The sequence below is a fragment of the Heloderma suspectum genome, chromosome 6, assembly GCF_057233095.1.
Source record: "Heloderma suspectum isolate Gila_16-S chromosome 6, 16-S_ref, whole genome shotgun sequence".
Classification (NCBI taxonomy): Eukaryota; Metazoa; Chordata; class Lepidosauria; order Squamata; family Helodermatidae; genus Heloderma; species Heloderma suspectum.
Window position 1 is genome coordinate 94559021 of NC_139463.1, and position 21924 is coordinate 94580944.

Consider the following 21924-nt stretch of genomic DNA (forward strand, 5'->3'; position numbering starts at 1 on the left):
ATTGCAGCGATCTAATTTACAGGTTACCAGAGCATAGACTACTGAAGCCAGGTCATCCCTGTCCAGATAGGGGCATAGCTGGGCCACCCACTGAAGCTGGTCAAAGGCATTCCATGCCACTGAGGCCACCTGACCCTCAAGTGGCAATAATGACTCAAGGAGAGCCTCCAAGCTATGAACATGTCATCAGCATAGTTGTGTAAATGCACTCCAAAGCTTTGGATGACCTTATTTGATACTTCCATGTAGATGTTAAATAGCCTGGGGGACAAAACCAACCTTTGCATAACCCGATGCTGGAGAATCCACATGACTGAGCAATATCCTCAAGCAAAATTATCTGGAGTAGGTATTGAAAGTATTGCAGTGGTTTCAAGTAGGATTGAAACCATTGAAATGCAATACTCCCTACTCCCATTTCTGACAGTCACCCCAGAAGGATACCATGGTTGATAGGATCAAAAACTGCTGAGAAATCAAGGAAAATCAACAGGGTCACACACACGCTGTCTCTCTCCCAACATACATCATTGTACAGGGCCACTAAGGCTGTTTTCATGCCAAAACCTGGCCTGATCCCTCACTGAAATGGATCCAGATAATCCATCTCATCTGGTTGGCAACCACTCACCCAAAGGGTTTGGCCAGGAAAGGAACATTTGTTGTTGTTGTTCAGTGGTTCAGTCGTGTCCGACTCTTCGTGACCCCATGGACCGTAGCACGCCAGGCCATCCTGTCCTCTGCTCTCTCCCGGAGTGTGCTCAAATTCATATTCGTTGCATCGGTGATGCTATCTAGCCATGTCATCCTCTGCCGTCCCCTTCTCCTTTTGCCTTTAGGGATGTCAGAGAATTCCGCAACGGATCTAGGTGAGGCCGAATGCCAGTGCATTCGGCCACCCGAAATCCATTGCGGAACGAAGCCCCCGCCCCCCAACCCATTTAAGGAACGCGAGACGAAGTCCCTGCCGCTCCCCACCCCATGAAAGGTGCACGAAACTGAGCACTTACACTGCTTTGCGAATGGCAGCCGTCCTGCAGCCGCCATTCGCTTCTTCCTCTTCAAGCCGTGATTAGGGATGTACGAAAATCACTTACCTTTCGGGGACTATGCTGATGGTGTGGGGGGAGGCGTTCCGTCCCCGCCCCCGGAATCCTCACCGGGGAGGGAGGCACTCTGTGCCTCCCCCCGGAATCCTGGCCGGCGGGCTATGCTCCGCAGCAATTCTGCGGAGCCTCCGGCCAGCTCCGCCAGCAGCCGGACATCTACACTATTTGCGTTCCCCTTATTTTCGCCGTAGTCTGTGTAAATATTTACATAAACTAGACGTGCCAAAATGAACGCAAATGGCAGCGCTCATGGGCGCTGCCATTTGCATACTTGCAGTTGTTGTTGTTGTTTTTTTACTCAGCCATGATAGGCTACATAAACATTTACGTAGCCTATCACGGCTGACTGCAGGGACACAAACGGTGGCGGATATGGCCGCCGCCATTTGCAGACCCGTCCGGCCAGAATTTGCGGTGGGAGGGACGGGGTGCCTCCCCCACGGCCAGAATTTCAGGGGGGAGGGATGAGGCGCCTCCCCCCCAGCCAGAATTTCAGGGGGGAGGGATGGGGCGCCTCCCCCTGGCCAGAATTTCAGGTGGGAGGGACGGGGCGCCTTCCCCCGGCCAGAATTTTGGGGGGAGCGACAGGGCGCCTCCCCCCCACCTCGAATCACATTTCGTCAAAAGGTAAGTGACTTTCGTACATCCCTAGGAGTTAACCTTTTTTGTTTCTTCAAAAAGGTTACAATTTTTAATGGCATATATCTCAAAAAATACCAGCATCAGGGTTTTTTCCCTATAAAATTAGTTAGGCTTCATCCCTTCAGAAGGGTAAATTAAGTATACAGATTTCATCCAATTTGGCAAGAGGGGGGTGGGGGGGAGAGAGAGAGAGAGGGAGGGAGGGAGGGAGGGAGGATTTATAGGCTTTTTTCTGCTTTTTAAAACCCTCAAAATCCACAAAAGCTTGACTGAAATTTAACATTCACAAAAGCTTTGGTGAAATTTGACAGGATTAATCTTCTCATTGGGAAAGACACCTGAGTACATAAATGCAGAAAAGGCTCTGTCTTGAATTCAAGAAACAGCAGTATGTCACCCAAGGCATGATACAAACCACTGAAGTCCCTTCCAGGAGGAATATTCTTTCTGTGCTCAGCCCTAATGTTTAGAACTTCAACTGACACACAATAAAGTGGTCACTCCTTAATAATCATGATACACTACCTACATTTTCCCGGCTCTGTGAATTCAGTTGGCTTACAACATCCTTGAGCCTATCCACCCAAGATGCTATTTTAGAAATGCAACACTCTAAGTCCCTAAAGCGTACTTTGCCACACTGCTCAGTATCAGTCCTGAATGTATCTTATACTTTGAATGGAGAAACTCTTTATCTGTGAAAGAAAAATTACAGCGTGTAGTTGAAATTATGGTAGGGATGGTGGAGAATTCTGCCATGGACCCCAATGAGGCCGGATTCCAAAGAATCCAGCGTCCAGAGTACGTGGTGAAATGGGGCACTCACCTCCGCCTAGGGGTGAACGAAAGTCACTTACCTTTTCTCGCAGCTTTTTCGCGGTGGGGGGGAGCGCTTCGCTACTCTCCCCGCGAAGTTCAGGCCGGGGGGGGAGGCTTCCCGCCTCGCCCGGCCGAAATTCAGGCCGGGGGGGGAGGCTTCCCGCCTCGCCCGGCCGAAATTCAGGCCGGGGAGGAGGCTTCCCGCCTCGCCCAGCCGCGAACACGAAAGTAAAAAAAAAAAAAAGTCCCCTGATAGGCTACGTGACGATTCCCGTAGCCTATCACGGCTAGATCTGGAAAGTCAGCCATGATAGACTACGTGAATCGTCACGTAGCCTATCACGGGTGACTTTAAAAAAAAAAAAGCGTGTACGCGAATGGCGGCCCCCATAGGGAGCCGCCATTCGCGTTCCTTATTTAGTTGCTGTAGTCTACGTCAATCTTTACGTAGACTACGGCGAAAATAAGGGCAACGCAAATAGCGTTGCCCTTATTTTCGCCGTAGTCTATGTAAACATTTACGTAGACTACAGCAACTAAATAAGGAACGCGAATGGCGGCTCCCTATGGGGGCCGCCATTATCCGTACACACTTTTTTTTTTTTTTTAAAGTCACCCGTGATAGGCTACGTGACGATTCACGTAGCCTATCATGGCTGACTTTGCAAATCTTGCCGTGATAGGCTACGTGAATCGTCACGTAGCCTATCAGGGGACTTTTTTTTTTTTTCTTTCATTGCAATGGCGGGGGCGGCAGCCGGTCGAAAGACCGGCTGCCGCTCCCGCCCCGCTCGAACACCGGACGAACCGCCAGCTGGACCCGCCGCCGGGAGGGACATTCAGGGAAGGTAAGTCCCGTCCCGGGGGGGGGGGCGGGGGGCGGGGGGGCGGAGGATTTCGCCCCGAAACTTGTTCGGGGGGCTGAACACGTTGGCGCTCGGCCCCCCGAAGTTTCGGGGAGAAATTCTCTGCCATCCCTACCTCCGCCTCCCCCCGGATCCATCTGGGCCGGCTCCTCCACACAGTGATCCTGCAGAAGCAGCTGCTGAGACCGTATCGCTCTCGATACAGCTGGTCGCCATTGCCATGCGGTATCATGGGGCTAACTCTGGACGCCATTTACGGCTGCATTTAGGTTAATCTAACAGCTTTATGGCCGCAAATGGTGTAGTGGACACCATTTGCATCCAGAGTTAGCCCAGCGATACGGCATGGCAATGGTGGCCAGGTGTATCACCAGCGATGCGGACTGGGCAGCCAGCTCCGCAGGATTGCAGCAGAGCAGAGCCAGCCCAGATGGGTTCTAGGGGGAGGGAAGGATCGCCTCCCCCCAAGGGCAGATTCCCACCCGGACCAGCAGGTTAGGAATCCACCCATCCCTAAATTATGGCAAGTTTCTGAGATCAAGTATACTTTTTCAGACATGAATGACTGCATTACATGTGGAGATAAGAACTATCCAAACAAGAACCAGGATTTATGTATTCCCAAGACTGTAAGCTTCTTGTCTACAGAAGAACCTTTGGGGATCAGTTTAGCCCTCTTTGCACTTTCCTTTTCTTTCATCACCGCTCTGGTTCTAGGAACATTTATGAAGAACCACAACAGTCCCATAGTCATAGCCAATAACCGCAACCTCACCTACACTCTCCTCATCTCCCTCCTGCTGTGTTCCCTTTGTGCATTGCTATTCATCGGCCGTCCTCAGAAGGTGACCTGTCTTCTCCGACAAAGTGCTTTTGGCATCATCTTCTCAGTGGCTGTTTCTTGTGTGCTGGCGAAAACCATCACAGTGGTTCTGGCCTTTATGGCCACCAAACCAGGATCCAAGATGAAGAAGTGGGTGGGGACAAGACTGGCCAACATGGTTGTTCTCTCCTGCTCCCTTATCCAAGCAAGCATCTGTACTGTGTGGCTGGCAACCTCTCCACCATACGCAGATGTCGACATGCACTCAGTGGCCAAAGAAATCGTACTGGAATGTAATGAAGGGTCATTGAGTCTGTTTTACTCTGTATTGGGCTACATGGTAGTCCTGGCCATGGTCAGCTTCATAATGGCTTTCCTTGCTCGGAAGTTACCAGAGAGCTTCAATGAAGCCAAGTTCATCACTTTCAGCATGTTGGTCTTCTGCAGTGTTTGGTTATCCTTTGTTCCAGCCTACCTGAGCACCAAGGGAAAATACATGGTGGCTGTGGAGATCTTCTCTATCTTAGCCTCCAGTGCTGGGTTGCTGATCTGCATCTTTTCCCCAAAGTGTTACATTATTGTGTTGAAGCCTGAGCTGAACAACAGGGAGGAGCTAATAAGAAGGAAAAAGTGAAGGATTTAAGTGACTATGACCTTCCCTATAGTTTGTAATCTACAGAGGATTTTGAACAGAAGAATAGCCCTGAGAATTTCCTTCACAGTAGCTGATATATTTAACTCAGAGATCACCAAATTCTACTTATAATACTTTCAAAAATTGATCCAAATTCAATGTGCTTATAGAGAAGTCAAATTGTAGCTACCTTTCCCCATTCCATTTTAGCTGTAGTTTCTTTTTCAGCTGCTCTTCTTAAAGCTTAAGCTGATATACCACACCCTTATCTGGACAGAGATAGCCTAGCTACAGTTCTCCAGGCTCTGAGAACCTCTCATATGGATTACTGTGATGTGTTATCGTGGGTCTGCACTTGAAAATGATCTGGAAACTTTAGCTGGTCCCAAAAAAGGTTATCATGGACTGGTGAACAAGATCATATGATGCCAATACTTTTCTGGTTGCCCTGATTGCCAGTCCACATCCGGACCTTATTCAAAGTGCTGGTATTAACAGTCAAAGGCCTAAATGGCTTGGGGCCAGGTTATCTGAAGGATCGCCTCCTCTCATATGTTCCATGGTCAAACCCTAACATCATCTTCAGGGGTCCTTCTCAGGAAGCCCCTGCCAAAAGGAAGTGAGGTGGGTGGCTATCAAGAAGACAGTCGTTTCTGCTGCGGCACCCCAGTTGTGGAATGAGTTCCTTAGAGTGGTTCGCCCGGTGCCTACATTGTACCCCTTTCAGTGCCAGGTGAAGATGTTTTTATTTCCTCTGCATTTAAGCATTTTAGTCTTTTAGCTGTGCTGTTTTAAATGTGTATGTTAAATGTCTGCATTGTTGCTAGGTTTTATTTTGTTGTACTTTTATATTCTCATTTTAAGCTTTTATATTTTATATTGTTTTATGTTGTACTTTGTGGTTTTAATTTTTGTGAACCACCCTATTCAGCTATTGTGTGGTATAGAAATGTAATAAATAAATAAATATATCCTAGAAACCACTGTTTAATGTCACAATAATGTAGTGATAGTTTACTCTCTGATTGTTGTGAAGTAGTTTGGGGTCTGGACAGAAAAAACAGTTAAGGAGATCAGAAGAACAGTTGAAGTAGGGCTATACACTGCTTCCATACGAAGCCCAAATAATGAGGTGAAGCAGGATGTTTCAGAGGTTCCTCTGAGTGATGCGAAACAAATCAGCTCAGCACCAAGGCACCATGAAGCGAAGCGCCCCCTCCACGAGTAGCCTCCATCTGCTTCTGAGATTTGTAGCTCAGGCTGAAACAAGCTCTCTCCAAAATGTATCAACATCTCAAAGATCATGCACATGGGCATGACAAGAAGGAGGAGGGAGAGGGAAGGCAAGTGGACACGGGAGGCGGGGGGAGGCAGGAAGGTGAGTGCAGGAGGAGGAGGGAGAATGCTTTGGTGAAGAGGAACTCTGGGCCAGAAGCAATGCCAGCAGTCTCCAATCAGAGAGAGTGGTGGAGGTTGGGGATATATATAGTTTGGCAAAAGCCTGTGTTTGTTTATTGCATGAGGTGGTTGGCTGGGTCAGGACTGTGTTTGTCTCAGGGATGGCAGAGAATTCCGCCACGGATACCAGTGAGGCTTCCAGAGAATTTGGATTCTCCTCATTCTTTGAATGAGGCTTCCTCATTCCAGTGAGGATTCCGGAGAATTTCCACCACGGATTCCCCCGGAATCCGTGGTGGAAAGCCCTCCTGCCCCCACCCGCGGAATCCCTCAGGATGGAACTTACCTGGGGTGGATGCAGCGGATTCGGCGGCGGCGGTGGTTGCCGTCCTTGCAGCTGTGATAGGCTACGGCTAACCCCCCCCGCCAACCCCCCCCCAAAAGCAGCATACGCAAATGGTGGCTTCGGTGGCCGCCATTTGCGTTCCCTATTTTTCGCCATTCTAGCCTATGTAAATATTTATGTAGGCAAGCACGGCGAAAAAAGGGAACTTCAAATAGCGTAGTGGGCGCTATTTGCTTTCTTTTTTTTTCTCGCTGTTTTATCCTACATAAATATTTACATAGGCTTTAACGGCGAAAAAAAGAAAGAAATGCAAATAGCACCCACTACGCTATTTGCGGTTCCCTTTTTTTTCGCCGTAATTGCCTACGTAAATACTTACGTAGAAAAATATTTATTTTTCCAGAATTGCCTGCCCCCCGGCCGTTCATGAAAGGATACACTAGGGATGTATGAACCACTTACCTGGCTCCGTGCAGGGGCATCCACAGTGGGGAGGAGGCGCTCTGTCCCTCCCCCAGGAATCCTCCCTGGCTGGCTCTGCTCTGAGGCAGCTCCACGGAGCCGCCAGCCAGGGCTGTCTGTGGCCGGAGTTCCAGCCGCAGCCAGGCTGCTGTGGCTGCAAACAGCGGCCATCGTAACGACTGCCATTTGCATCCTTCCAGGCTGCCGTGATAGCCTACTTAAGTATTTAGTAGCCTATCACGGCAAAGAGCAGGGATGTAAACAGCGGCGGCTAGGCCATTTGCACCCCTGCTCTTTCCATGATAGGCTACATAAGTATTTATGTAGTCTATCATGGTAAAGGCAGCCATGCAAATGGCAGCCTGGCAGGACGCAAATGGCGGCTGCTACGATGGCCGCCATTTGTGGCCACAGCAGCCGGACGAGAGACCAGCCACTGGAGCCGCCGCCGGGGCTGCCGCCGGAGCCGCCGTCACCTCTGCATCCGCCCCAGGTAAGCTTAGTCCCGGGAGGATTCTGCAGGGTGGCAGGGGGTGGGAGGCCATTCCGCCACGGGTTTCAGGGGCCGAATTCCAGTGCATTCGGCCTCACTGAAATCTGTGGCAGAATTCTCCGCCATCCCTAGGATTTACCATGTACTCATCCCAACAGGGCTGTCTCATTAGTGTATGTTAATCTTCTCCGTTCCATTCCCCCCCCTTGTAGTCGTGGCTGGTCATAGAGTCCACAATAGTTTTGTTTTCCCCCATGGCCTCTTTGGCTCCAGAATTGTCCTCCCAAGGATGTTCCTTTAAGGGAAGTGTACTCACTTGGTAAGGGATCTCGGTGAGGCCGAATTCCAGTGCATTCGGCCCCCTGAACTCCGTGGCGGAACGGCCTGCCCCCCCGCCCCCCGCTGATCCCCCCCGGGACGAGAGTTACCTGGGGCGGATGTTCCGGGCAGCAGCGGCTGGTCTTCTGAGTGGCTGCCTCTGCTGCCGCCATTTGCAGTCTGTTTCCCCCCCCCATTCATGATAGGCTACGTAAAGACTTACGTAGACTGTCATGTCTGGGTTAAAAAAAACCAAAACATGTATGTAAATATTTACGTAGAGGTAAGACAGTGAAAATAAAGAGGAATGCAAATAGCGTCCACGACGCTATTTGCGTTCCCCTTTCTTGTCTTCGTCTTAGTCTACGTAAATATTTATGTAGACCAAGACCACCAAAAATAAGGAATGCAAAACTGCCGCCATTTGCGTACGTGTATTTTTTTTTTTAACCCAGACGTGATAGGCTACGTAAGTCTTTATGTAGCCTATCACGGCTGAATTCAGGGACACAAACGGTGGCGGCTATGGCCACTGCCATTTGCGTCCCTGCTAGCCAGCGGCCGGATGTCCGGCTGCTGGCGGAGCTGGCCGGCAGCTCCATGGAATCCCCGCGGAGCGGAGCTGGCCAGCCAGGATTCCGGGGGGGGGGGCGCGGAGCGCCTCCTCCCCCAGCGGAACCCGGTGGAGCCAGGTAAGCGGGGTTTCATATATCCCTAGTAATGGATTTAATCAGCCTTTCCCAATTTCACTGTAACTCCCATGTGTTCGCATGGCTTATCTTTCAGACAAGCCTGGCAGCCTCAACCAGGTCACCCACCTACCCTGTGCCCCATGCCCCATGCCTGGGTAGAATAACTGAGCTTGGTGTCTTTGATGCCACAGAGCTATAGCTTGTTTGCACCGTCCAACACTGACGGGTGTCTCTCTTCCAGCCTCTGCCTGCCTCCCTCCGTCTGGCTCCACCTGCCTCCGCCTGCTATCCTCCACCTGGCTTTGAGCTTTCACTTAAATAAACGCACACTGGCTCAGGGGAGCCAGGTTGTGCAAATGTCTCTTCTTCTCCAGACAGGATTTGCCCTCTGGCTTTGACTCATGCTTGTCCCTTCATTCCTCCAGGTTGAACTCACCTGGGAGGTGGTGGAGCCGTCTTATAATCAGAAATCTGACAACAGCACCCCCTTTCCCACAGTCTTTCCCGCCCCTCTTTTTTGCTCCTTGCTTGAGAGGTTTTGTGGGGAAAATCAAACTTTGGCTGCACCCAGTAGTATTTTTTCCACTGAGTAAAATGCATTCAAAATACTCATTTAGTGTGTGCTAGAAATAAACAAAAGCAGATGAAAAAATATCCTCTTCCAGCCTGTCTGCCAGGTAATGTGTGTATTCAGCCATAGAGAGATGAGCCGGTGATTCTTCTTAATGTTGTTGTGCACTTCAAAGCAACCTGCAACACAGATTAGGGACAGTGACCTCTGCTTCAACACACTTTCCCTTCTGGGTTCGGTCTGAGTTTCTGGGAATATCAAAATCAACCTGCACCTAGCACACAAGCCAGTGGGCCAAACTGCCTGGGCTTTGGGGGTGCAATGACCTTGAGGGGGGCTGGGAGGAGCCAAGGTGTCATGTACCTCTGTGGAAATAGGGAGAAGGTACAGCTCTTTGCTTTGGGAGTTTTCCTGGAAAAACTCAAAAGTCACTTGTGGCTTGTACACAAGCCAGTGGGCCAAACTGCCTGGGCTTTGGGGTGCGATGCCCTCGAGGGGGGCTGGGAGAGGTAAATCGTTACGTAGCCTATCACGGGGCTTTTTTTTTTTTTTTTACTTTTCTTTTGAAGTTCGCGGCTGGGGAGACGGGGTGCTTCTCCCCGGCCTGAATTTCGGCCGGGTGAGGCGGGAAGCCTCCCCCCCGGCCTGAATTTCGGCCGGGCAAGGTGGGAAGACACCCCCCCTCGCATGAACTTCGGGGGGAGAAGTGAAGCGCCTCCCCCCCACCGCGGAAAAAGCTGCGGGACAAGGTAAGTCCCTTTCGTACATCCCTAGATTATAGACAGTGGCTCTGAGAGTTCTTCTGCCGGTTCCTTTATTACTCTAGGATGCAGTTCATCTGGCCCTGGAGATTTGAACTCATTCAAAGTAATGAGGTGTTCCTTGACCTATCAATGCCAAGCTGCAATCCTGCCCCTTCAGCCTGTACTTCGCCTTTGCCAGGGGGGCCATAGTCCCTCTTTCGGGAGAAGACTGAGCCAAAGTAGGAATTGAGTACTTCTGCCTTTTCCTTGCCATCTGTTATCATTTTGCCATCCTTATTTAATAGTTGAACCACCATTTCTTTCCTCTGTCTTTTACTATGCACATATCTGAAGAAAGTCTTTTTGTTGCTTTTAGCATCCCTCACTAACCTCTGCTCGTTCTCAGCTTAAGCCTTCCTGACGCCATCCCTGCAAGTTTGTGCTACCTGCCTGTACTCTTCCTTTGTTACTAGTCCTCCCTCCACTTACTATATGTGTCCTTTTTTGTTTTCAGGTCATCTCGAAGCTTTTTGTGAAGCCACATTGACTTTTGTTGTCTTCCACCTTTTTTTCTTGTTGGAATTGTTTGTGATTGTGCCTTGAGAATTTCCTTTTTTAAAAGCTCCCACCCATCTTGGACTCCTTTTCTCATTAGAGTTGCTTGCCATGGGACCTTACTGATCATTGTTCTGAGTTTATTAAAATCAGCTTTCCTAAAATCCAGGGCACATGTTTGGCTACACTCAGCTTTTGCTTCCCTTAGAAACAAGAACTAAAGTATAACATGGTCACTTTCCCCTAGAGTTCCCGTAACTGCTACTTAATCCACTAAACCATCTCTGTTGGTTAGGATCAAGTCAAGTTTAGCTGATTCTCTAGTTCCTTCCTCCACTTTCTATAGGAGAAAATTATCAGCAACACATGTCAGGAATCCCTTGTAGGGGCCGTCCTTTGCAGAATTTGTCTCCCAACAAATATTGGGGGAATTGAAGTCCCACATTACTACTACATCATGCTTCCTTGAAACATTGGCTATTTGCTTTTCAAAAGTTTCATCCTTGTCTTCTCCTTGATTGGGTGGCCAAAAGTAGTCTCTGACCACCATGTTCCTTTTTTTGATCCATTTATTTTAACCCAGATGCTCTTGATGGTGCTACCAAGCTCATCCTCCTGTATCCCTGTGCAGATTTTAACATATAGTGCAACCCCACCTCCCTTTCTGTTCCTTCTGGGGTTTTTGAACAAGTTATATCCTTCAATTTCTGTATTCCAGTCATGGGAGTCATCCCACCACGTTTCAGTTATACCTATCAAGTCATAATTTCCCTCCTGTATTAAGAGTTCAAGTTCGTTCTGTTTGTTTCCCATACTCTGGGCATTAGTATATAGACATCAAAGACCATGTGCTTCATAGTCTGGCTTTCTTCCTACATGTTTCTGAAGACTATTATTGGGTGCTATTAGAGCTGTTCTCTCCGTTGTGGTACATGAGCCTCCATCCATTGTTACCCCCAACATTACATCTACCTCCACCAAGGATTCAGTTTAAAGCCCTCCTGATGAAGTTCTTCATGCTGTGGCCAAACACATTCTTCCCATCCTTTGTGAGGTGCAACCCATCCCTTGCCAACAGTCCATCTTCCAGGAAGCATAGCCCGTGGTCCCAGAATCCAAATTTCTCATGCTGGCACCACCTTCGTAGCCATTCACCTGGAGTATTTTTCTTTCCCTTTCTATCCCTCTTCTAACTACTGGAAGGAGGGATGAAAAAACTATCTGGGCTCCAAAGTTCTTGAGTTTCCTTCCCAAAGCTTCAAAGTTTGATGTGATTTGTTTGTAGCTCTGCTTGGCGGTATCATTTGCTCCCACATGGATGAGAAGAAAGGGATACCTATCAGTGGGCTTTATGAGTGCAGGCAACCCTTCAGTCACATCTCTAATCCATCCTCCTGGGAGACAGCATACCTGGCCGGTCCATGGGTGTTCATGACATACTTGGGTTTTGCTCCCACGCAGCAAGGAGTCTCCCACTACTACTACTCTTCTCTTCTTGTTGTAGGCCTTGGTTTCATTGCCTCTGCTTGACTGACCTCCAGCCTCTTTCTCGATCTCATGCAGGTTCCCCTGTAATTCTTCCTCTGCAGGCTGCACCCCAGTCTCATCTTCAAGTACCTGGAAATGGTTCCATAGTTCTAATGCTTCCACTGGTGTAGAGTGGCTTCTAGTTCTTCTTCTCCTAATTGTCACCCTTTTTCCAATGAGTATCCTCTACTTCATTTTTCCTTTTGCACCTCAGCATTTTCCTCTTCTGCCTCAGCTTGCTGTTGCTCTTCTAACTTCTGTTCTTCACTTTGCTGCTATAGTTCCCCCATTCTGTCCAAGAACTCTTTGTTTTTTCTTATTCCCTGGAGGGTCGACTGTCGCTGCTCCAGTCCTCTTACTTTTTCTTCCAGCAGTGTGATCAGCTTGCAGTTGTTGCACGTGTAGGCCATATAGGGATGTCCGAAAGTCATTTACCTTTTCGTGAATTGTGTTCAATTCAAAATTCAACATTGTGTGAATTTGCATACGCTGGTTTTTTTTTGGGGGGGGGGTTAGCTGTGATAGGCTACGTAAGTACTTACATAGCCTATCATGGCTGCAAGGCAGCAGCCTGGCCATGGCTGGCCAGGAGACCATCTGCCAGAGCTGCCGCTGCTGGCACCGCTGCCGCATCCACTGCATCCGCCCCAGGTAAGTTCCATCTCAGGGGGATTCCGCAGGGTGGTGGCGGGGTAGGAGGCCATTCCGCCACGGATTCCAGGGGGGCGGATTCTTTATTCTCTGCCATCCCTAAGGCCATGTTGATCTCAGGCAAGGAAACAGATATTGTACCACCACTGGAGAGAATCTTTTCCTTCCATAGTCTCTATTCCCTTTATGTTTCTAGCTTTCTGATTGCACTAGAAAATCCTGTGCTTTGTCCTGTATTCATTGGAGGTTAAAAACAGAGTCCCACTGGTATGGAAGTGTGTGTTACAAGAAAAAGATTTTTTTAAAAAATTGAAAAAAAAAAGTTAGAGGCCTCCCCCTTGACCTCCCCTGCTGAGCTCCCCTGGCCAAGTCCTGTTTGCTCTCCCTGTTTGCTCACTCTGATCACCTGCTCAGTGTCTTCCTGCCCACACAGCTGCTGGGAGTCCTCAGGCCACCCCGCTTCAATTCAAATGGAGCTCTCAGGAGCACATTGTTAGCACATGGCAACTCAGAATGGAAAGTCCCATGAGCTTACTCCAGCCCTCTCACTGCTTTGCCTTTGTCTCCTCTTCCACTGCAACTTCCCTGTCAAACTTCTGTTTGCTCTCCCTGTTTGCTCACTCTGATCGCTTGCTCTCTGGGAGCTTGCTTCCTTGTATAGTCCCTAGACCAGCTGGAGCAGCTTCCTCTGCTCTGCTCACTAGGAGACAGGAAACAAAACAAATGTTGTCTTTGAACTTTCTATATAAATGGTCAACACTGTTAAAATGTACCTGATTAATCCAGTGTTCTAACCTGCTATCTCTGAGTCAGAAGAATGAATACATCTCTTGTCAATATTCTCCCAGTCAAAGAACTGTACAAAACATCATTCTCCTTCTGCCATTAGTCCTCGGTCCTGAACATCTAACTGCAGCCTTTTCAGGACTCTTGTCTTTTCCTTTCCAATCTAGCTCCATCACTTTCTGAAAAGGGTCTCATTTAACAACAGTGCTGGGGACAAGATTTCTTTTGATCAGAACGGGGAGTTAGCAGCTGGGTTTGATGTGATCAACTGGATCGTTTCCTCCAACCAATCCTTTCATCATGTGCAAGTTGGAAGTGTGGATCCCCAGGCTTCTCCAATCCAAGTGTTCACCATCAACGAGGATGCCATAACATGGCACAGCTGGTTTAACCAAGTAGGAACCCATTTTCAGCCATTTTCATGGACATTTGAGTTTTGAATGAACACTGACTCTTTTTCTGGATGTTTAAAATTTATTCCATTGGATAATATTTAATGACAATAAAATACTGTTGACTGAAGGAAACACAGTATATAAATGGGTGCAACCTATGTGCCTCCACAAATTCTTCCCCGTTCACTGTATTCATGAGTTCATTACTTGACAAATGGTTGGAGGAAATCTAAAATATAACTTCATTGTGTCCTTCCTTCCTTCCTTCCTTCCTTCCTTCCTTCCTTCCTTCATATCATTACCCCCACCCCCACCCTTGCAGTGCATTTGCACCATTCAGTGATTCTCCAACAGATTTTATGGAGCAGGAAGGCTGCTTCATGAGGAGACAGCCACTCAGTTATGGTGGACCCAAACCATTTAGGGCTTTAAATGCAGGGCTTTTGGAGTAATCTGGAATGGAACCAAATGAGTTCAAATCTTGATCAATCTGACCAGTGGATTCTGCAGCAGAGCAGCTTTCCCCCTGTCAGACGGATTCCACCAACTTGTGGACCATTTTCCTAACTATCCCAATTTTGTGCAAATTTCATCATCGAAAAATATGCAAAGTTCTTAAAAAATGGCCAAAAATATAGGCTAAAGTGTGAAAATGCACATTTTGTGGGATTTTGTACATCTTGGGGGAATTTGCATATTTTTGCATGTGAGAATTTGTGTAAATGTGCATTTGTGCTAATTCAGGAACTAAAAAAATCTGATTCCATCAGTGGGCAGGCTGCGGAATGAAAGGTGCCTGACAATCTGCGAAACACAGATGGAACAGATTTTACACCATCCATACATCCTTATTTAAAGGTAATCAGTAACACTGGGTTGTTTCTGGTAACAAAAAGCAAGCAGTGCAGCTGTTGCAGAATAGGTATTATATGATCCCATAGGCAACCCCCCACGAATACCTTGCTGGCATAGGTTGGACAAACTGGTTTTGAATGATTCTTCAAAGCTACCCAATATAGAGTGTATTGCAGCAATCCAACCTAGAATTAACTAGGGATGTCCATCACCAGGAAATGTAGCCCTTATTGGCTTGCCAGATTTCTGCAGTGTCCCCAACGAACCGTGCTGTGGGTTTTTGCTGAGAGCAGGGAACTTTTTGTGAGTGTTTGTTTTTAAATTTCCATAAATAGAAATTTGAATACATTTCAACTGAAATGTGCATAATTTGGGCAAATGGCAATGGCAATTTCCACAGATTATGGCTGAAATTTGTGGAAATCATGTAAATTGTGGCTGCAATTTGTGCAAATTTCCATTTCTACAAATAAAAATTTAAAAAGGGAAATTTGTGAACTGGCCTGACTTGATGCAGATTGACTCAGACCAGCTCATGGGAAATGAGCTGAAGTCCAGGGACTGAGCTGATGAAAGTTTAGCAAATTCCGCACACACACCCTGGATGGATTCCTCCAACATCCTTAGATATAACTAAGGCTTATGTTACTGTGGCCAGGTTTGATCTTCTCAGGAATGAGTACATCTGGCAAACCACCCTAAGCTGCGCAAAACACCCCTGGTCACAACCACCAGATGCATCCAGATGCAAAAGTTGGATCCAGAAGTACCCTCAAAGTATGATCTTGATTTTCAAAAGGAGCCCTACCCCATGCAAAACAGTTAGAAACCTGATTCCAGATTCAAATATTCTCCTGTTCAGGATTGCCTCTGTCTTGACTGGGTTAAGCATTAGTTAAATAGCCCTCATCCAGCCCATTACGTCCTCCAGACACCAGTTCAGGGCATCAACGGATTCCCTAGTATCTAATAGAAAGGGAGATTAGAACTGTGTGTTATCTGCACATTGATGATAATGCACTCCAAATCCCCAATCTAGGGGATAGAATTGAGCCCTGAGATACACATCATGTGCCAATGACCAAAGTGTCAAACAGGGGTTCCCTCAGCACCAACTTCTGGAAATAGCCCCCAAGGACCACCCAAAAATGGCATCTTTCAAGCCCATCCCTGAAGCCCAGAAGGATACTGTGGTTGATGTTAATGAACTCAAGAGGACCATTAGAACCAGCTGGGATAGGTTTTCCCTGTCCAGTGCCTGGCATATATCATCTTTTAGGACAGCCAAAGCTGTCTCAGGCCAGAAGCCAGATTGAGATGGGTCTAGATAATTCGATTCATCCAAGGACCCCCGACCCTGAAATTCCACTCCAAATTGTGTACCTCATCTCAAAATGGAAGATTTAAGAATGGCTGCAAATTATCCAACACAGTGGGTTCCAAAAAAGTCCCCCCCCCAAAAAAAAGGTTGCACAAAATCCAACTTAAACATGGAGGGAACTGCACCTTCCTCTAAGTAGGCATAGACCTCCCTATCCCCTCAGCCAAGCCTCTTCTGACTGCTTTATTTAGCCAAGAAGGGCCAGGGTGAAGCATGGAAATTTTTGACCCTATGTAGGATCTTGTTCACATCTGCAGTCCTCACATATTTTGAATATGCATAGAATGACACTTTATGTCACTTTCACTTTAGTGAAATTCAGGAAGGCCCCAGAACCTTAAGGATCCCAAGATAATTATTCACACGATTGTCATTGTCCTCCTTCACTTATGATTAGGTATGGCCTCTTTCTGTATGTAGTGAGAGATGTCATCCCGGCTCTAGCAAGAAAGTGAAGGAGGGTGAACTATTTTGCTGCTATGATTGCATCCCATGTCCAGAAGGGAAGATTTCAGATCGGGAAGGTAAGAAATATACTATCCAGATTTATAAAACCGAAGAGTTGTACTCCAGAGAAACATGCATACAGAATCATTAGGTGCATCAAAGTTACTTTTCTTCAATAGGATTGAAACGTTTGGTGAACAAGGTCTGAGAGGAAGCTGCTGAAGAGGAAACAAGTGTGTGTGTGTGTGTGTGTGTGTGCGTGCGTGTGTGTGTGTGTGGCCACGATGGTGGGCAGTTCTGGTGGCGAATAAACAGGAAGAGACTTTCAGAGACAGGGGATTAGCTTCTACGCACTGTGATTCTCAAAGATGGCTTGCTCCTGAATATCAGTGAGGATTCCCTCATTTTAAGTAATTAAACAAAGGCTGAGATATTTCTATCAGTGGAGGCTGGTGGCTCTGATTTCAGTGGGGCTGAGAATCCATTCTGGGTTTCAGTCAGAATCAGCCAGAACTCTGAAGGAGCTTTCCAAGTGCTGAACCTATCTTGGGGATAGGGTTCAGCACCTCAGATAGCTGCTTGAGAGTTTGGGCTGGTTCTGTCTGAAACCCAGAATGGATTCACAGCTCCAAAGAAATCAGAGCCACCAGCCTCCACTGGTTTCTATTTATACCTAGTAGCCCTCATTGAGCCATCCCAGTGAACCCTGTTTCCCTGAGATGGGAAATCATGCTTCCAATAGTCCACCAAATAGCCGTTTGGTAGGGTGGAAAGATCCTGTTTCTGCCTGGAAACAGGGCATGTGGGGAGTGATTCTACTGAGATGCAGGGGCATGCAAGGAGAGTCATCATCCCCAAGTGCAGTTTCCCAGCAAAATGAGGCTCCCACCACCCTGCCAAACCATGGTTTGGCAGGCTACTGTGTGCATGATTCTTTAGAGAAACAAGGGACGTGGGGATAATTCTCCTTGTGCACCCTGTTAATTGGTGGTGGCAGCTGTAGCAACAAGGGAATTGGGGGAGGTCAGATTACCCACAGGTTGCCCACCTGTAGGTTAGGTGGGTCAGCTTATCCACAACAAGGTGGGCACTTCTTAATAATCACATTCGCCCCATTTAACAGGGTTCTGTGATTCCAACTGGTTTACCACATCCTTGAGTTTTAAACTGGAGGTTTTGTTTTAGACTTATAAAGCCCGGAGTCCCTCAAACTGCAGGTTGTGACATCTCACAGTATCAGCACTACACCTCACCATTAATTATAGTAGAGGAATTTTACCTGTGAGAAAAGAATACTTACAGCATGTTATTAAGATTTATGGTATGTTTCAGACACCCCGCGAGGTACAGTTGGGACAGACCCTACCTGTCACCGGCTGGGTCTGGGTTCATCCTCCTCAACCTGCAGCCATCCGCTGCCAAGCTGGGGACGCAAATGGCGTCTGGCGTAGCGGATGCCATTTGTGTTCCTGCCCTTTGCCGTGATAGGCTATGTAAATATTTACATAGCCTATCACGGCAAAGGGCAGGGACGCAAATGGCGTAGCGGATGGACTCACCACGGAGTGGAGCTGGCCGGGGAGGATTCTGGGGGGAGGGACGGATCGCCTCCCCCCCATGGACCCTGCAGCGGAATGGTAAGTGGGGTTCGTACACCCCTACATATGACTGTCATGTGGTTAACATTTATAGCATATTTCGGAGATCAACGATATATTTCTTTTTCAGACATGAATGACTGCAATACGTGTGCAGTTGAAAACTATCCGAACAAGAACCAGGATTTCTGTATTCCCAAGACTGTAACATCCTTGTCTTATGAAGAACCACTGGGGATTGGTTTAGCCTGGGTTGCTCTTTTCTTTTCTTTGACTACAGCTCTGGTGCTGGGAATATTTACAAAGCACCACAACACTCCCATAGTCAAAGCCAACAATCGGAACCTCACCTACACTCTCCTCATCTCCCTCCTGCTCTGTTTTCTTTGTGCATTGCTATTCATTGGCCGTCCTCAGTACATAACGTGTCTCGTCCGACAAATTGCCTTTGGCATCGTCTTCTCAGTGGCGGTTTCTTGTGTGTTGGCAAAAACCATCACTGTGGTTGTGGCCTTCATGGCCACCAAGCCAGGATCCAGGATGAGAAAATGGGTGGGGAAAGGATCAGGCAATTTCGTTGTTCTTTCTTGCTCCCTCCTCCAAGCAGGCATCTGTACTGTGTGGCTGGCAACCTCTCCCCCTTTCCCAGATGTTGACATGTACTCTGTAGCTGAACAAATTGTATTGGAATGTAACGAAGGGTCACTGAGTATGTTTTACTCTGTATTGGGCTACATGGGTGTCCTGGCCATGGTCAGCTTCATAGTGGCTTTCCTTGCCAGGAAATTACCAGACAGTTTCAATGAAGCCAAGTTTATCACTTTCAGTATGCTGCTCTTTTGCAGTGTTTGGTTATCCTTTGTTCCAGCCTTCTTGAGCTCCAAGGGAAAATACATAGTAGCTGTGGAAATATTTTCTATCTTGGCCTCTGCTGCTGGATTGCTGGGTTGCATCTTTCCCCCCAAATGTTACATTATTATGATGAAGCCTGAGCTGAACAACAGGGAACAGCTAATAAAAAGACAATTCTGAAGAATGTAAGCGGCTATTCCCTGTGCTGTACTTAGGGATGTATGAATCCCTTACCTTGTTCCGTTGTGGGGCTTCCGCGGTGGGGGGGAGGCGCTCCGTCCCTCTCCCCGGAATCCTCCCTGGCCAGCTTCACTCCGCAGTGGCTCCAGGGCTGTCTGCAGCTGGAGTTCCGGCAGTGGCCGGCCTGCTGCGGACGCAAATGGTGGCTGCCGTAGCGGCCGCCATTTGTGTCCAGCCAGGCTGCCATGATTGGCTACGTAAGTATTTACATAGCCTATCATGGCTAAGAACAGAGACACAAACAGCGGCCGCTACGCTGTTTGCGCCACTGTTCTTTCCATGATAGGCTATGTAAGTATTTACGTAGCCTATCACGGTAAAGGAATTCACACAAATGGAGGCCACTATGCCATTTGTGTGGCTGCCTTTACTGTGATAGGCTACGTAAATACTATCAACAGGCAGCTGGTCTTTCGGCTGACTGCTGCAGCTGCCATTTGCATCCTGTCAAGCTGCCATGAGTATTTACGTAGCCTATCACGGCAAACAGCAGGGATGCAAACATCGGCTGCTACGCCGTTTGCACCTCTGCTCTTTCCGTGATAGGCTATGTAAGTATTTACGTAGCCTATCACAGTCAAGGCAGCCACGCAAATGGCGTAGTGGCTCACTATCGCGTGGGAGTTACCTTTCTCCAAGATGTTGTCCAAAGCTTGCTTGTCTTGCCCACTCTTTCAGTTCCAGGGGGGAGATGAAAAGGTTTTTCAACCTTTTAAAAAACTGCTTGAGAAAGCTTCCACGGAGCCCCGTGGGAAGCTACCAGAGCGACATTGGTCCCAACCGGAAGTCCTTGGCATGAACTTTTCCATTTCAACTTCCTTGTTTCCCGTTTTCACTTCTGCTGCCTTCGATCCCTATGTCAGCAACTTCTATATATAATCCACAGTACGTTTGCAACTTCAGAAGTCTGGTCTCCCCCCCCCCCCATGTGCGCAAGTCAGTATTGTCCCTGTAAAAGTGAGCAATAACAATTTTCTCATTTGAGTATACTCTGGGAGAGTGGATTAAGTGGAAAGGGGTTGCAACACTGCGGGCGCTTGGAGCAGCAGCGGTCTCTGCCATGCTGTACTAGCGAAACGCTGGTATTCTGCAAGTCTGACGTTCCTAGTGTTGTTCCCAGGAGCAGGATGGCAAGGGGGCTGGAGGTCAAGGGAGGGTGACACTCCCACCTGATTGTCATCACTAGGTCACATCAACACCTCACCATTCAACACCTGCCTACACAAAGCATGTTGAAGTGCAACGTCAGCAATACATGGGCTGGTGGTGGTGGATCTGTTGCATGGCTGCAAATAATACCGCATTTTACGTCTACAGAAATATCACAGGGAAAACCAGGGGAAGGTGTGGGCAGCTGCTGCAAGACAACAACTTAATGTATTGCATGCAACAAATACTGTGAATGAAGAACTACAAACACACCAAATCCTCCTAACAAAAAACACATGAAGGAGCCCTCTGATAAAGGAGGTTCCCAGTTTTGTGGAGGCTTCTACTTGCAGTTGAGTGAGCATGAATAGAAACCCTATTTTGACCTGCCCACTGAAGACATTATCCCCCAACATGGGAAGGTCAGGAACTGAGCAGACAGGCATATTGCGGGTGGGGCTTGAGTCTGTGCCCACATCTCCTCCACAGTTTTAGTCTTCACATGAGCAGGCTGAACCATCTCCATAGTGCTAGTGTGATTTTATCAATGAAGACTATTGCAGAGACCAAATGAGACATGGGTGTGTGTGTTTCCATGAAAATGGAAGAAGTGAATGGAAGAGTACTGGACTTTAGAGAAAGGAATCAGCTTTGCTAGCATGTGGTCCATGCAGGGCTCCACGAGGGAGTGCTTTGCACCAGTAAGAATTGCTTCACAGAACATACTTCCCGGTGGGGGAGGGGTGGAGTTAATGTCATCTGACTGGCAGGGGCTGCTCAACCAATAAGAGAGGCTTCCCTCCTCCCCCCTTTATCCTTTCTCCTCAAATTCCAGATGCACCTGCATTTCAGGAGCAAGACTCATTGGCCACAATGGGAGTTACTTCTGAGTAGACACACATATGCTTGTGCTGGGAAAGGGGGGGCACAGGGATGGGAAACCAGCCCCTTTCTAACCAGATGCTGCACAGGATCTCTATAACAAAGGTGTGAAGTAGTTACTTCCTAATGCCATAAACCAAACCACAGAGCATTGGGGCCTTGAGATCGCACTTTACATCCTTTAGGGAATTGGTGCTTTAAACTGTGCCATTTCAATTGAGGGAGATCTCTGTAAGTTCTGATGTGGGCATTCAGGGGACAAGCCTCATTGAGTACAATGGGAGTTACTTCCGAGCAGACACTAAATGGTTTGTGCAAGGATGGGAAACACACAGGAAACACCCCTTGATGGGGGTCACAGTGAAAGGCACACCTCTGGGCAGGGCTAGCATACCAGAGGTAAATGCGGGGCCTGGGGCAGACAGCAACTATACCATGGAGAACCTGACTTAAGGAAAAGAATCGGACTTTAAGCAGTCTCAGGAAATTTGGTTTTTCCCTGATTAGCTCTGGGGTGGCTGCTGGATGGCCACAACGTCACATATCCCTAATGGCCTCAGAGTAAATCGCTCATGAAGACACCCCCATGAATGATAGGATGTCAGTTGAAAATTATATGGATTGCAAAAAGATTCAGGATACCTTCCAAGTCTGTAATTCTTGACTCAGCTGTCTGTAAGAGGTGTTTCC

General features: G+C 47.9%; 2 protein-coding genes across 2 annotated transcripts; both read left to right on the plus strand.

Moving 5' to 3' along the window:
* Positions 1-3993: 3993 nt before the first annotated feature.
* LOC146341891 (vomeronasal type-2 receptor 26-like) lies at positions 3994-4893 on the plus strand. Its single transcript, XM_084807731.1, has one exon. The coding sequence runs from the start codon at positions 3994-3996 to the stop codon at positions 4891-4893; it is 900 nt and encodes a 299-aa protein (XP_084663857.1).
* A 4601-nt stretch (positions 4894-9494) lies between these two features.
* Positions 9495-19143, plus strand: LOC146341892 (vomeronasal type-2 receptor 26-like). The gene is made up of 4 exons (XM_084807732.1): positions 9495-9557; positions 13603-13830; positions 16464-16590; positions 18242-19143. Exons 1-4 carry the CDS (start codon positions 9495-9497, stop codon positions 19141-19143), a joined length of 1320 nt encoding a protein of 439 aa, XP_084663858.1.
* The last annotated feature ends 2781 nt before the right edge of the window (positions 19144-21924 follow it).